Source organism: Salmo trutta, unplaced genomic scaffold (genome assembly GCF_901001165.1).
Source record: "Salmo trutta unplaced genomic scaffold, fSalTru1.1, whole genome shotgun sequence".
Classification (NCBI taxonomy): domain Eukaryota; kingdom Metazoa; phylum Chordata; class Actinopteri; order Salmoniformes; family Salmonidae; genus Salmo; species Salmo trutta.
Window position 1 is genome coordinate 465,538 of NW_021822673.1, and position 13,193 is coordinate 478,730.

The 13,193-nt window shown below is 48.0% G+C and overlaps 1 protein-coding gene across 2 annotated transcripts in view; it reads left to right on the forward strand.

Annotated features, from left to right (window-relative positions):
* The window catches only part of LOC115183155 (high mobility group protein HMGI-C), a 133,083-nt gene that overhangs the window by 115,625 nt on the left and 4,265 nt on the right, over positions 1–13,193 (forward strand). For both annotated transcript variants that reach the window (XM_029744480.1, XM_029744481.1), the window contains exon 4: positions 565–594. In XM_029744480.1, coding sequence (XP_029600340.1) covers positions 565–594 — 30 coding nt within the window. The remainder of the gene's footprint in view (positions 1–564; positions 595–13,193) is intronic.

The following is a 13,193-nucleotide window of genomic DNA, read 5'->3' on the forward strand; positions in this document are numbered from 1 at the left end:
CAGATACTTCCTGTCCAGTCCCGGGCTTACAGATACTTCCTGTCCAGCCATGGTCTTACAGATACTTCCTGTCCAGTCCTGGTCTTGCAGATACTTCCTGTCCAGTCCTGGTCTTACAGATACTTCCTATCCAGTCCTGGTCTTATAGATACTTCCTGTCCAGTCCTGGTCTTACAGATACTTCCTGTCCTAGGAGACACAATCTGAGCTTTGTTATTCATCCCCCCTCCTCTTCCTCCACCTCCTTCTGCTCCTCCTCCTCCTACGGCAGCATTATGGTTGCTAGCAAAATAGTTTAAAGGGTTTCTAACCAACTTTAATCCGTTTTAGCTAGCTAGGCTAAGCAACTTGTCTAAATGAAACGAAACAATTCACTTATTGTTTGTTAATAAATCACCGCAAATCTCTTCGCTAGCAAACGCGACTCCGTCTCCAAAAACAGCAGTCTTTCTATGACGTCTCCACTTTCCAAGTGTATTAAACAGGCAGGTATGATGTTCTCTTGAAATCATTGATCCACGCTGAATTTTAACCTACTTCTCTCTCTCTCTTTCCTCTTTGCAGCCAAAGCAGGTGGTCCAAAAGCCAGCTCAGGTATGTGACATGAAGGATTCTCACTGGGTACACGCCTGGTTGAATCAACGTTGTTTCCACATGATTTCAATGAAATGACGTTAAACTAACACGGAATAGACGTTGAATTGACATCTATGCCCAGTGGGTTGTATCCTAATACCCCCGCCACCACCTGTCTGTCTGTCTGTCTGTCTGTCTGTCTGTCTGTCTGTCTGTCTGTCTGTCTGTCTGTCTGCCTGTCTGTCTGCCTGCCTGTCTGTCTGCCTGTCTGTCTGCCTGCCTGTCTGTCTGTCTGTCTGTCTGTCTGTCTGTCTGTCTGTCTGTCTGTCTGTCTGTCTGTCTGTCTGTCTGTCTGTCTGTCTGTCTGTCTGTCTGTCTGTCTGTCTGTCTGTCTGCCTGCCTGCCTGTCTGTCTGTCTGTCTGTCTGTCTGTCTGTCTGTCTGTCTGTCTGTCTGTCTGTCTGTCTGCCTGCCTGCCTGCCTGCCTGCCTGTCTGTCTGTCTGTCTGTCTGTCTGTCTGTCTGTCTGTCTGTCTGTCTGTCTGTCTGTCTGTCTGTCTGTCTGTCTGTCTGTCTGTCTGTCTGTCTGCCTGCCTGCCTGCCTGTCTGTCTGTCTGTCTGTCTGTCTGTCTGTCTGTCTGTCTGTCTGTCTGTCTGTCGTCTGTCTGTCTGTCTATCATGTCTGTCTATCATGTCTGTCATGTCTGTCTGTCGTCTGTCTGTCCACCCATCAGCACTGAGAACAGTTGTCCTCTAGTCATCACAGCTCTTATCATGTATGTTGTTGCTTCCAATCCTTGTCTCACCTAGGTCACGTCCCAAATGGCACCCTATTCCCCCATAGGGCCCTGGTCAAAAGTAGTGCACTATTAAGGGAATAGGGTGCTATTTTGGGATGCATCCCTATTGTACACAAGGACCTCTCAGTCTAGGCAACTAAACCTACACATAAGCACACGTACAGTGCATTTGGAAAAGTATTCCAGACCCCTTGACTTTTTCCACATTTTGTTACATTACAGCCATATTCTAAAATTGATTAAATTAATGTTTTTCCTCATCAATCTACACACAATACCCCATAATGACATCACAATACCCCATAATGACATCACAATACCCCATAATGACATCACAATACCCCATAATGACATCACAGATCCCCATAATGACGAAGTGAAAACAGGTTTTTAGAAAGCAAATGTATATAAAAAATAATAAATAAAAACACCTTATTTACATAAGTATTCAGACCCTTTGCTATGAGACTGTAAATTGAGCTCAGGTGCATCCTGTTTCCATTGATCATCCTTCAGATGTTTCTATAACTTGATTGGAGTCCACCTGTGGTAAATTATATTGATTGGACATGATTTGGAAAGGCACACACCTATATATATAAGGTCCCCACAGTTGACAGTACATGTCAGAGCAAAAACCAAGCCATGAGGTCGAAGGAATTGTCTGTAGAGCTCCGAGACAGGATTGTGTCGAGGCACAGATCTGGGGAAGGACACCAACAAATTTCTGCATCATTGAAGGTCCCCAAGAACACAGTGGCCTCCATCATTCTTAAATTAAAGAAGTTTGGAACCACCAAGACTCTTCCTAGAGCTGGCCGCCCGGCCAAACTGAGCAATCGGGGGAGAAGGGCCCTGGTCAGGGAGGTGACCAAGAACCCGATGGTCACTCTGACAGAGCTCCAGAGTTCCTTTGAGGAGATGGGGGAACCTTCCAGAAGGACAACCATCTCTGCAGCACTCCACCAATCAGGCCTTTATGCTAGAGTGGCCAGCTGGAAGCCACTCCTCAGTAAAAGGCACATGACAGCCCGCTTGGCGTTTGCCAAAAGGCACCTAAAGGACTCTCAGACCATGAGAAACAAGATTCTCTGGTCTGATGAAACCAAGATTGAACTCTTTGGCCTGAATGCCAAGTGTCACGTCTGAAAGAAACTTGACACCATCCCTACGGTGAAGCATGGTGGTGGCAGCATCATGCTGTGGGGATGTTTTTCAGCGGCAGGGACTGGGAGACTAGTCAGGATCGATGCAAAGGTGAACCTTGGTGTTTTGTTGGCTTGTTGTGGAGTGCAGGAGAGAACAGAGAAGCCATCAGGAAAGATAAGCAGTACTGTACTGAAGGTATTTGGGGTGAGTGAGGGGTTACAGTACTGAAGGTATTTGGGGTGAGTGAGGGGTTACAGTACTGTACTGAAGGTATTTGGGGTGAGTGAGGGGTTACAGTACTGAAGGTATTTGGGTGAGTGAGGGGTTACAGTACTGTACTGAAGGTATTTGGGGTGAGTGAGGGGTTACAGTACTGAAGGTATTTGGGGTGAGTGAGGGGTTACAGTACTGAAGGTATTTGGGGTGAGTGAGGGGTTACTGTACTGAAGGTATTTGGGTGAGTCAGGGGTTACAGTACTGTACTGAAGGTATTTGGGGTGAGTGAGGGGTTACAGTACTGAAGGTATTTGGGGTGAGTGAGGGGTTACAGTACTGAAGGTATTTGGGGTGAGTGAGGGGTTACAGTACTGTAGGTATTTGCCTGTGTGTGTGTGTGTGTGTGTGTGTGTGTGTGTGTGTGTGTGTGTGTGTGTGTGTGTGTGTGTGTGTGGTGGGGCGATGGCCTGGAGACTAGCTAAGACCCTGAGTGTGTGAGGAGATGTTAGAGCCATCACAAATGATCATGTGCTTTGTGAGGAATCTCCCTGTCTTCTCCACTTCTATCCCTGCCACACACACACACACACACACACACACACTGTAAATCCCCTCCCAGGTGGAGATGTCATTTGGTGTAGTCTGTCTTTGTGTACGGTCAGCTTTTGTTAGTCAAAACAAACCGCAATGACTGTCCGACAGACTTGGGTTTGAGTCGCTTTGGAAACGTTAGATAAATGTTTATCCAGGGGTGTGTTGTGTTATGAAGAGAGTTCCCCCCCATGGGGAAGAAGCAAGGGAACACCCAAGATGAACCTATCTGCCTGGTTACTGCATTTTCCTTTTCTCCTCCAAATGAAGTCATTGATATGTAGTTTGAATGAAGAGACAGGTAGATATGTAGTTTGAATGAGGAGACAGGTAGATATGTAGTTTGAATGAAGAGACAGGTAGATATGTAGTTTGAATGAGGAGACAGGTAGATATGTAGTTTGAATGAAGAGACAGGTAGATATGTAGTTTGAATGAGGAGACAGGTAGATATGTAGTTTGAATGAAGTGACAGGTAGATATGTAGTTTGAATGAGGAGACAGGTAGATATGTAGTTTGAATGAAGAGACAGGTAGATATGTAGTTTGAATGAGGAGACAGGTAGATATGTAGTTTGAATGAAGTGACAGGTAGATATGTAGTTTGAATGAGGAGACAGGTAGATATGTAGTTTGAGTGAAGTGACAGGTAGATATGTAGTTTGAATGAGGAGACAGGTAGATATGTAGTTTGAATGAAGTGACAGGTAGATATGTAGTTTGAATGAGGAGACAGGTAGATATGTAGTTTGAATGAGGAGACAGGTAGATATGTAGTTTGAATGAGGAGACAGGTAGATATGTAGTTTGAATGAAGTGACAGGTAGATATGTAGTTTGAATGAGGAGACAGGTAGATATGTAGTTTGAATGAAGAGACAGGTAGATATGTAGTTTGAATGAGGAGACAGGTAGATATGTAGTTTGAATGAGGAGACAGGTAGATATGTAGTTTGAATGAAGTGACAGGTAGATATGTAGTTTGAATGAAGAGACAGGTAGATATGTAGTTTGAATGAAGAGACAGGTAGATATGTAGTTTGAATGAGGAGACAGGTAGATATGTAGTTTGAATGAAGTGACAGGTAGATATGTAGTTTGAATGAAGAGACAGGTAGATATGTAGTTTGAATGAGGAGACAGGTAGTTATGTAGTTTGAATGAAGAGACAGGTAGATATGTAGTTTGAATGAGGAGACAGGTAGATATGTAGTTTGAATGAGGAGACAGGTAGATATGTAGTTTGAATGAGGAGACAGGTAGATATGTAGTTTGAATGAAGAGACAGGTAGATATGTAGTTTGAATGAGGAGACAGGTAGATATGTAGTTTGAATGAAGAGACAGGTAGATATGTAGTTTGAATGAAGAGACAGGTAGATATGTAGTTAGTTGGTTGGACTGTTGTTTTTAGTGAGGCTGTGTAGACATCAGTGGGGTTGTGAACTGCAGCATTAGACACACACAGTCCTGTACTAAGGCCCCGAGCAACACAGGATTTTCAGACATAGAGCCTGATGGGAGTACTAAATCCAACGACTTTCATTTTCACACAAGCACCGCAACGTGTTTCTGCTTAACAATTTGACCCCCCCCCAAAATGTTTTGTAGACAAGCCCCCTTTAGCTGACTGTAGTGATTGTAGTTCACCTTCACCCCGTTCTGTTTTAAAGACTGTTACGGACAGTTAACTCCCAGCACATAATGAGGTATTGTACAGCTTAACTGGGAGGAACTCTTAGATCAGTGAACAAATGACAAATAGTTTATCAGTGATTAAAGAATTTTAAAAACCCTGTGAAGTACACTACAGTACAGACAGTCCCCCTCCTTCTCCTCTCTAATTTTTACCCTCACACTCCAGCAATCCACACACCTCCCTTCCTCCCTCCCTCCGTCCCCCCTCCCTCCCTCTGTTCGCTGGTGTGAATGCATAACTGGACCCTGATTTGCTGCTTTGTGGGAACAGGGTACGGGGGTGTGTGTGTGTGTGTGTGTGTGTGTGTGTGTGTGTGTGTGTGTGTGTGTGTGTGTGTGTGTGTGTGTTGGTTTTGAGCTGCTCTGCCAGTGCTGTGATGGAGCCAAGTAGCTCCATCACATGTCACTGAGAACACTCTCTCTCTCTCTCTCTCTCTCTCTCTCTCTCTCTGTCTCTGCCTCTCTCTCTCTGTCTCTCTCTGTCTCGCTCTCTCTCTCTGTCTGTCTCTGTCTCTCTCTCTCTGTCTCTCTCTCTCTCTCTCGCTCGCTCGCTCTCTCTCTCTTGCTTTCTCTCTCTCTCTTTCTCTCTCTCGCTCTCTGTCTCTCGCTCTCTCTTTCTCTCTCTCTCTCTCTCTCTCTCTCTCTCTCTCTCTCTCTCTCTCTCTCTCTCTCTCTCTGGCTGTTTTACCTCAGAGCCCTACACCACCAGCACCCTGTGTGAACCATCCAACCCCTTTCATTCCAGAGGGTGGGGGAGGGAGGGAGGAAGGAGCTGATGAGGGAGAGGGAGGGAGGGAGCTAGGAGGAGAGAGGGAGCGGTAGGAGGGAGGGAGAGTAGAGGAGGAAGGGGTTAGGAGAGAGCACAGGCCTGACCCGGAAGCTCCAACCTGTCTCCTCTCTCTCCACCGAGTCCCTAATGATATACAGAGATACAGCTAGTTACCAGTTCTCCCTGTCTCCTCTCTCTCCACAGAGTCTCTAATGATGTACAGAGATACAGCTAGTTACCAGTTCTCCCTGTCTCCTCTCTCTCCACAGAGTCTCTAATGATGTACAGAGATACAGCTAGTTACCAGTTCTCCCTGTCTCCTCTCTCTCCACAGAGTCTCTAATGATGTACAGAGATACAGCTAGTTACCAGTTCTCCCTGTCTCCTCTCTCTCCAGAGTCTCTAATGATGTACAGAGATACAGCTAGTTACCAGTTCTCCCTGTCTCCTCTCTCTCCACAGAGTCTCTAATGATGTACAGAGATACAGCTAGTTACCAGTTCTCCCTGTCTCCTCTCTCACCACAGAGTCTCTAATGATGTATAGAGATACAGCTAGTTACCAGTTCTCCCTGTCTCCTCTCTCTCCACAGAGTCTCTAATGATGTACAGAGATACAGCTAGTTACCAGTTCTCCCTGTCTCCTCTCTCTCCACAGAGTCTCTAATGATGTACAGAGATACAGCTAGTTACCAGTTCTCCCTGTCTCCTCTCTCTCCACAGAGTCTCTAATGATGTACAGAGATACAGCTAGTTACCAGTTCTCCCTGTCTCCTCTCTCTCCACAGAGTCTCTAATGATGTACAGAGATACAGCTAGTTACCAGTTCTCCCTGCCTTCCAGAAAACTCCTTATTTACTTCAAAGTAAAAAGGGCTGGGAGGGGGGGGGGTGGGGTGGGGGTGTTCAGGGTGGGAGGTGTTCAGGGTGGGGGTGTTCAGGGTGGAGGTGTTCAGGGTGGGGTGGAGGTGTTCAGGGTGGAGGTGTTCAGAGTGGGAGGTGTTCAAGGTGGGGGTGTTCAGGGTGGAGGTGTTCAGGGTGGAGGTGTTCAGGATGGAGGTGTTCAGGGTGGGGGTGTTCAGGGTGGGGTGTTCAGGGTGGGAGGTGTTCAGGGTGGAGGTGTTCAGGGTGGGGGGTGTTCAGGGTGGGGGTGTTCAGGGTGGAGGTGTTCAGGGTGGGGGGTGTTCAGGGTGGGAGGTGTTCAGGGTGGGGGTGTTCAGGGTGGGGTGGGGTGTTCAGGGTGGAGGTGTTCAGGGTGGGGGTGTTCAGGGTGGAGGTGTTCAGGGTGGGGGTGTTCAGGGTGGGGGTGTTCAGGGTGGAGGTGTTCAGGGTGGGGGGTGTTCAGGGTGGGGGTGTTCAGGGTGGGGGGTGTTCAGGGTGGGAGGTGTTCAGGGTGGGGGTGTTCAGGGTGGGGGGTGTTCACAGTGGGGGGTGTTCAGGGTGGAAGTGTTCAGGGTGGAAGTGTTCAGGGTGGGGGTGTTTAGGGTGGGGGTGTTCAGGGTGGGGGGGTTCAGGGTGGGGGTGTTCAGGGTGGGAGGTGTTCAGGGTGGGAGGTGTTCAGGGTGGAGGTGTTCAGGGTGGAGGTGTTCAGGGTGGGGGGTGTTCAGGGTGGGAGGTGTTCAGGGTGGAGGTGTTCAGGGTGGGGGGTGTTCAGGGTGGAGGTGTTCAGGGTGGGGGGTGTTCAGGGTGGAGGTGTTCAGGGTGGGGGGTGTTCAGGATGGGGGTGTTCAGGGTGGGGGTGTTCAGGGTGGAGGTGTTCAGGGTGGGGGTGTTCAGGGTGGAGGTGTTCAGGGTGGAGGTGTTCAGGGTGGGAGGTGTTCAGGGTGGGGGGTGTTCAGGGTGGAAGTGTTCAGGGTGGGGGGGTGTTCAGGGTGGGGGTGTTTAGGGTGGGAGGTGTTCAGGGTGGAGGTGTTCAGGGTGGAAGGTGTTCAGGGTGGAGGTGTTCAGGGTGGGGGTGTTCAGGGTGGGGGTGTTCAGGGTGGAGGTGTTCAGGGTGGAGCTGTTCAGGGTGGGAGGTGTTCAGGGTGGGGTGGGGGTGTTCAGGGTGGGGGTGTTCAGGGTGGAGGTGTTCAGGGTGGAGGTGGGGGTGTTCAGGGTGGAGGTGTTCAGGGTGGGAGTGTTCAGGGTGGAGGTGTGCAGGATGGGGGTGTTCAGGGTGGGGGTGTTCAGGGTGGGGGGTGTTCAGGGTGAAGGTGTTCAGGGTCGGGGTGTTCAGGGTGGGGGTGTTCAGGGTAGGGGTGTTCAGGGTGGGGGGTGTTCAGGGTGGGGGTGTTCAGGGTGGAGGTGTTCAGGGTGAAGGTGTTCAGGGTGGAGGTGGGGGTGTTCAGGGTGGGGGTGTTCAGGGTGGGGGTGTTCAGGGTGGGGGGTGTTCAGGGTGGAGGTGTTCAGGGTGGGGGGTGTTCAGGGTGGAGGTGTTCAGGATGGGGGTGTTCAGGCTGGGAGGTGGGATAGAAGCCATGCACAGACAGAAACAAGCAGTACAGTGAACCTGTAGCAGACAGGACTGGTACTTTAACCCCGATCAGTCCTGAGACCCCAAGCTAAAATCACCCTTTTCATTCATCTGAATGCTCCATGTACATGAATTGTCTGGTCAGTGTGGAATGATTATCCAACTAGTCAGTCACCACTGTTTGGAGTTTGTGACAGCGACTATATGAGCTTATTACAGTATTATAGACACTATGACCTGAGATCTCCAATGACCTTCTACGTGGAAGAACCCAGGACCTTTTTAACGACTCTACAGTGGATTGTGATCATCACAGAGGGTTATGTGTGTGTGATTCCTGACCGTCTCTGTGTTTACTGGCTTGGAGCTCAAACCATTCAGACTCTACACAAATGTTTGTAAACACAAGACCTAGTTCTGGACCCCTTGGGGGATCTTCCTTTGTCTCACTAACACCTCTCTAGTTTAGCCCCCCTGTTAATCACTAACACCTCTCTAGTTTAGCCCCCCTGTTAATCACTAACACCTCTCTAGTTTAGCCCCCCTGTTAATCACTAACACCTCTCTAGTTTAGCCCCCCTGTTAATAACCAACACCTCTCTAGTTTAGCCCCCCTGTTATTCACTAACACCTCTCTAGTTTAGCCCCCCTGTTATTCACTAACACCTCTCTAGTTTAGCCCCCCTTTTAATCACTAATACCTCTCTAGTTTAGCCCCCTGTTAGTCACTAACACCTCTCTAGTTTAGCCCCCCTGTTAATCACTAACACCTCTCTAGTTTAGCCCCCCTGTTAATCACTAACACCTCTCTAGTTTAGCCCCCCTGTTAATGACTAACACCTCTCTAGTTTAGCCCCCCTGTTAATCACTAACACCTCTCTGGTTTAGCCCCCCTGTTAACCACTAACACCTCTCTAGTTTAGCCCCCCTGTTAATCACTAACACCTCTCTAGTTTAGCCCCCTGTTAGTCACTAACACCTCTCTAGTTTAGCCCCCCTGTTAATCACTAACACCTCTCTAGTTTAGCCCCCCTGTTAATCACTAACACCTCTCTAGTTTAGCCCCCCTGTTAATGACTAACACCTCTCTAGTTTAGCCCCCCTGTTAATCACTAACACCTCTCTAGTTTAGCCCCCCTGTTAATCACTAACACCTCTCTAGTTTAGCCCCCCTGTTAATAACCAACACCTCTCTAGTTTAGCCCCCCTGTTATTCACTAACACCTCTCTAGTTTAGCCCCCCTGTTAATCACTAACACCTCTCTAGTTTAGCCCCCCTTTTAATCACTAACACCTCTCTAGTTTAGCCCCCTGTTAGTCACTAACACCTCTCTAGTTTAGCCCCCCTGTTAATCACTAACACCTCTCTAGTTTAGCCCCCCTGTTAATCACTAACACCTCTCTAGTTTAGCCCCCCTGTTAATGACTAACACCTCTCTAGTTTAGCCCCCCTGTTAATCACTAACACCTCTCTGGTTTAGCCCCCCCTGTTAACCACTAACACCTCTCTAGTTTAGCCCCCCTGTTAATCACTAACACCTCTCTAGTTTAGCCCCCCTGTTAATCACTAACACCTCTCTAGTTTAGCCCCCTGTTAACCACTAACACCTCTCTAGTTTAGCCCCCCTGTTAATCACTAACACCTCTCTAGTTTAGCCCCCCTGTTAATCACTAACACCTCTCTAGTTTAGCCCCCCTGTTAATCACTAACACCTCTCTAGTTTAGCCCCCCCTGTTAATCACTAACACCTCTCTAGTTTAGCCCCCCCTGTTAACCACTAACACCTCTCTAGTTTAGCCCCCCCTGTTAACCACTAACACCTCTCTAGTTTAGCCCCCCTGTTAACCACTAACACCTCTCTAGTTTAGCCCCCCTGTTAATGACTAACACCTCTCTAGTTTAGCCCCCCTGTTAATCACTAACACCTCTCTAGTTTAGCCCCCCTGTTAATCACTAACACCTCTCTAGTTTAGCCCCCCCCTGTTAATCACTAACACCTCTCTAGTTTAGCCCCCCTGTTAACCACTAACACCTCTCTAGTTTAGCCCCCCCTGTTAACCACTAACACCTCTCTAGTTTAGCCCCCCTGTTACCACTAACACCTCTCTAGTTTAGCCCCCTGTTAATCACTAACACCTCTCTAGTTTAGCCCCCCTGTTAATCACTAACACCTCTCTAGTTTAGCCCCCCTGTTAACCACTAACACCTCTCTAGTTTAGCCCCCCCTGTTAACCACTAACAACTCTCTAGTTTAGCCCCCCTGTTAACCACTAACACCTCTCTAGTTTAGCCCCCCTGTTAATGACTAACACCTCTCTAGTTTAGCCCCCCTGTTAATGACTAACACCTCTCTAGTTTAGCCCCCCTGTTAACCACTAACACCTCTCTAGTTTAGCCCCCTGTTAACCACTAACACCTCTCTAGTTTAGCCCCCCTGTTAACCACTAACACCTCTCTAGTTTAGCCCCCCTGTTAACCACTAACACCTCTCTAGTTTAGCCCCCCTGTTAACCACTAACACCTCTCTAGTTTAGCCCCCCTGTTAATGACTAACACCTCTCTAGTTTAGCCCCCCCTGTTAACCACTAACACCTCTCTAGTTTAGCCCCCCCTGTTAACCACTAACACCTCTCTAGTTTAGCCCCCCTGTTAATGACAAACACCTCTCTAGTTTAGCCCCCCTGTTAATCACTAACACCTCTCTAGTTTAGCCCCCCTGTTAATCACTAACACCTCTCTAGTTTAGCCCCCCTGTTAATGACAAACACCTCTCTAGTTTAGCCCCCCTGTTAATCACTAACACCTCTCTAGTTTAGCCCCCCTGTTAACCACTAACACCTCTCTAGTTTAGCCCCCCTGTTAATTACAAACACCTCTCTAGTTTAGCCCCCCCTGTTAATCACTAACACCTCTCTAGTTTAGCCCCCCTGTTAATGACTAACACCTCTCTAGTTTAGCCCCCCTGTTAATCACTAACACCTCTCTAGTTTAGCCCCCTGTTAACCACTAACACCTCTCTAGTTTAGCCCCCTGTTAACCGCTAACACCTCTCTAGTTTAGCCCCCCTGTTTATCACTAACACCTCTCTAGTTTGGCCCTTGTTAATCACTAACACCTCTCTAGTTAGCCCCCCTGTTAACCACTAACACCTCTCTAGTTTAGCCCCCCTTTAACCACTAACACCTCTCTAGTTTAGCCCCCCTGTTAATCACTAACACCTCTCTAGTTTAGCCCCCCTGTTAATCACTAACACCTCTCTAGTTTAACCCCCCTGTTAATGACTAACACCTCTCTAGTTTAACCCCCCTGTTAATCACTAACACCTCTCTAGTTTAGCCCCCTGTTAATCACTAACACCTCTCTAGTTTAGCCCCCCTGTTAACCACTAACACCTCTCTAGTTTAGCCCCCCTGTTAATCACTAACACCTCTCTAGTTTAACCCCCCTGTTAATGACTAACACCTCTCTAGTTTAGCCCCCCTGTTAATCACTAACACCTCTCTAGTTTAGCCCCCTGTTAACCACTAACACCTCTCTAGTTTAGCCCCCCTGTTAACCACTAACACCTCTCTAGTTTAGCCCCCCTGTTAACCACTAACACCTCTCTAGTTTAGCCCCCCTGTTAACCACTAACACCTCTCTAGTTTAGCCCCCCTGTTAATCACCAACACCTCTCTAGTTTAGCCCCCCTGTTAATGACTAACACCTCTCTAGTTTAGCCCCCCTGTTAATCACTAACACCTCTCTAGTTTAGCCCCCCTGTTAATGACTAACACCTCTCTAGTTTAGCCCCCTGTTAACCACTAACACCTCTCTAGTTTAACCCCCCCTGTTAACCACTAACAACTCTCTAGTTTAGCCCCCCTGTTAACCACTAACACCTCTCTAGTTTAGCCCCCCTGTTAATGACTAACACCTCTCTAGTTTAGCCCCCCTGTTAATGACTAACACCTCTCTAGTTTAGCCCCCCTGTTAACCACTAACACCTCTCTAGTTTAGCCCCCTGTTAACCACTAACACCTCTCTAGTTTAGCCCCCCTGTTAACCACTAACACCTCTCTAGTTTAGCCCCCCTGTTAACCACTAACACCTCTCTAGTTTAGCCCCCCTGTTAACCACTAACACCTCTCTAGTTTAGCCCCCCTGTTAATGACTAACACCTCTCTAGTTTAGCCCCCCCTGTTAACCACTAACACCTCTCTAGTTTAGCCCCCCCTGTTAACCACTAACACCTCTCTAGTTTAGCCCCCCTGTTAATGACAAACACCTCTCTAGTTTAGCCACCCTGTTAATCACTAACACCTCTCTAGTTTAGCCCCCCTGTTAATGACAAACACCTCTCTAGTTTAGCCCCCCTGTTAATGACAAACACCTCTCTAGTTTAGCCCCCCTGTTAACCACTAACACCTCTCTAGTTTAGCCCCCCTGTTAATCACTAACACCTCTCTAGTTTAGCCCCCCTGTTAATGACAAACACCTCTCTAGTTTAGCCCCCCTGTTAATCACTAACACCTCTCTAGTTTAGCCCCCCTGTTAACCACTAACACCTCTCTAGTTTAGCCCCCCTGTTAATTACAAACACCTCTCTAGTTTAGCCCCCCCTGTTAATCACTAACACCTCTCTAGTTTAGCCCCCCTGTTAATGACTAACACCTCTCTAGTTTAGCCCCCCTGTTAATCACTAACACCTCTCTAGTTTAGCCCCCTGTTAACCACTAACACCTCTCTAGTTTAGCCCCCTGTTAACCGCTAACACCTCTCTAGTTTAGCCCCCCTGTTTATCACTAACACCTCTCTAGTTTGGCCCTTGTTAATCACTAACACCTCTCTAGTTTAGCCCCCCTGTTAACCACTAACACCTCTCTAGTTTAGCCCCCCTTTAACCACTAACACCTCTCTAGTTTAGCCCCCCTGTTAATCACTAACACCTCTCTAGTTTAGCCCCCC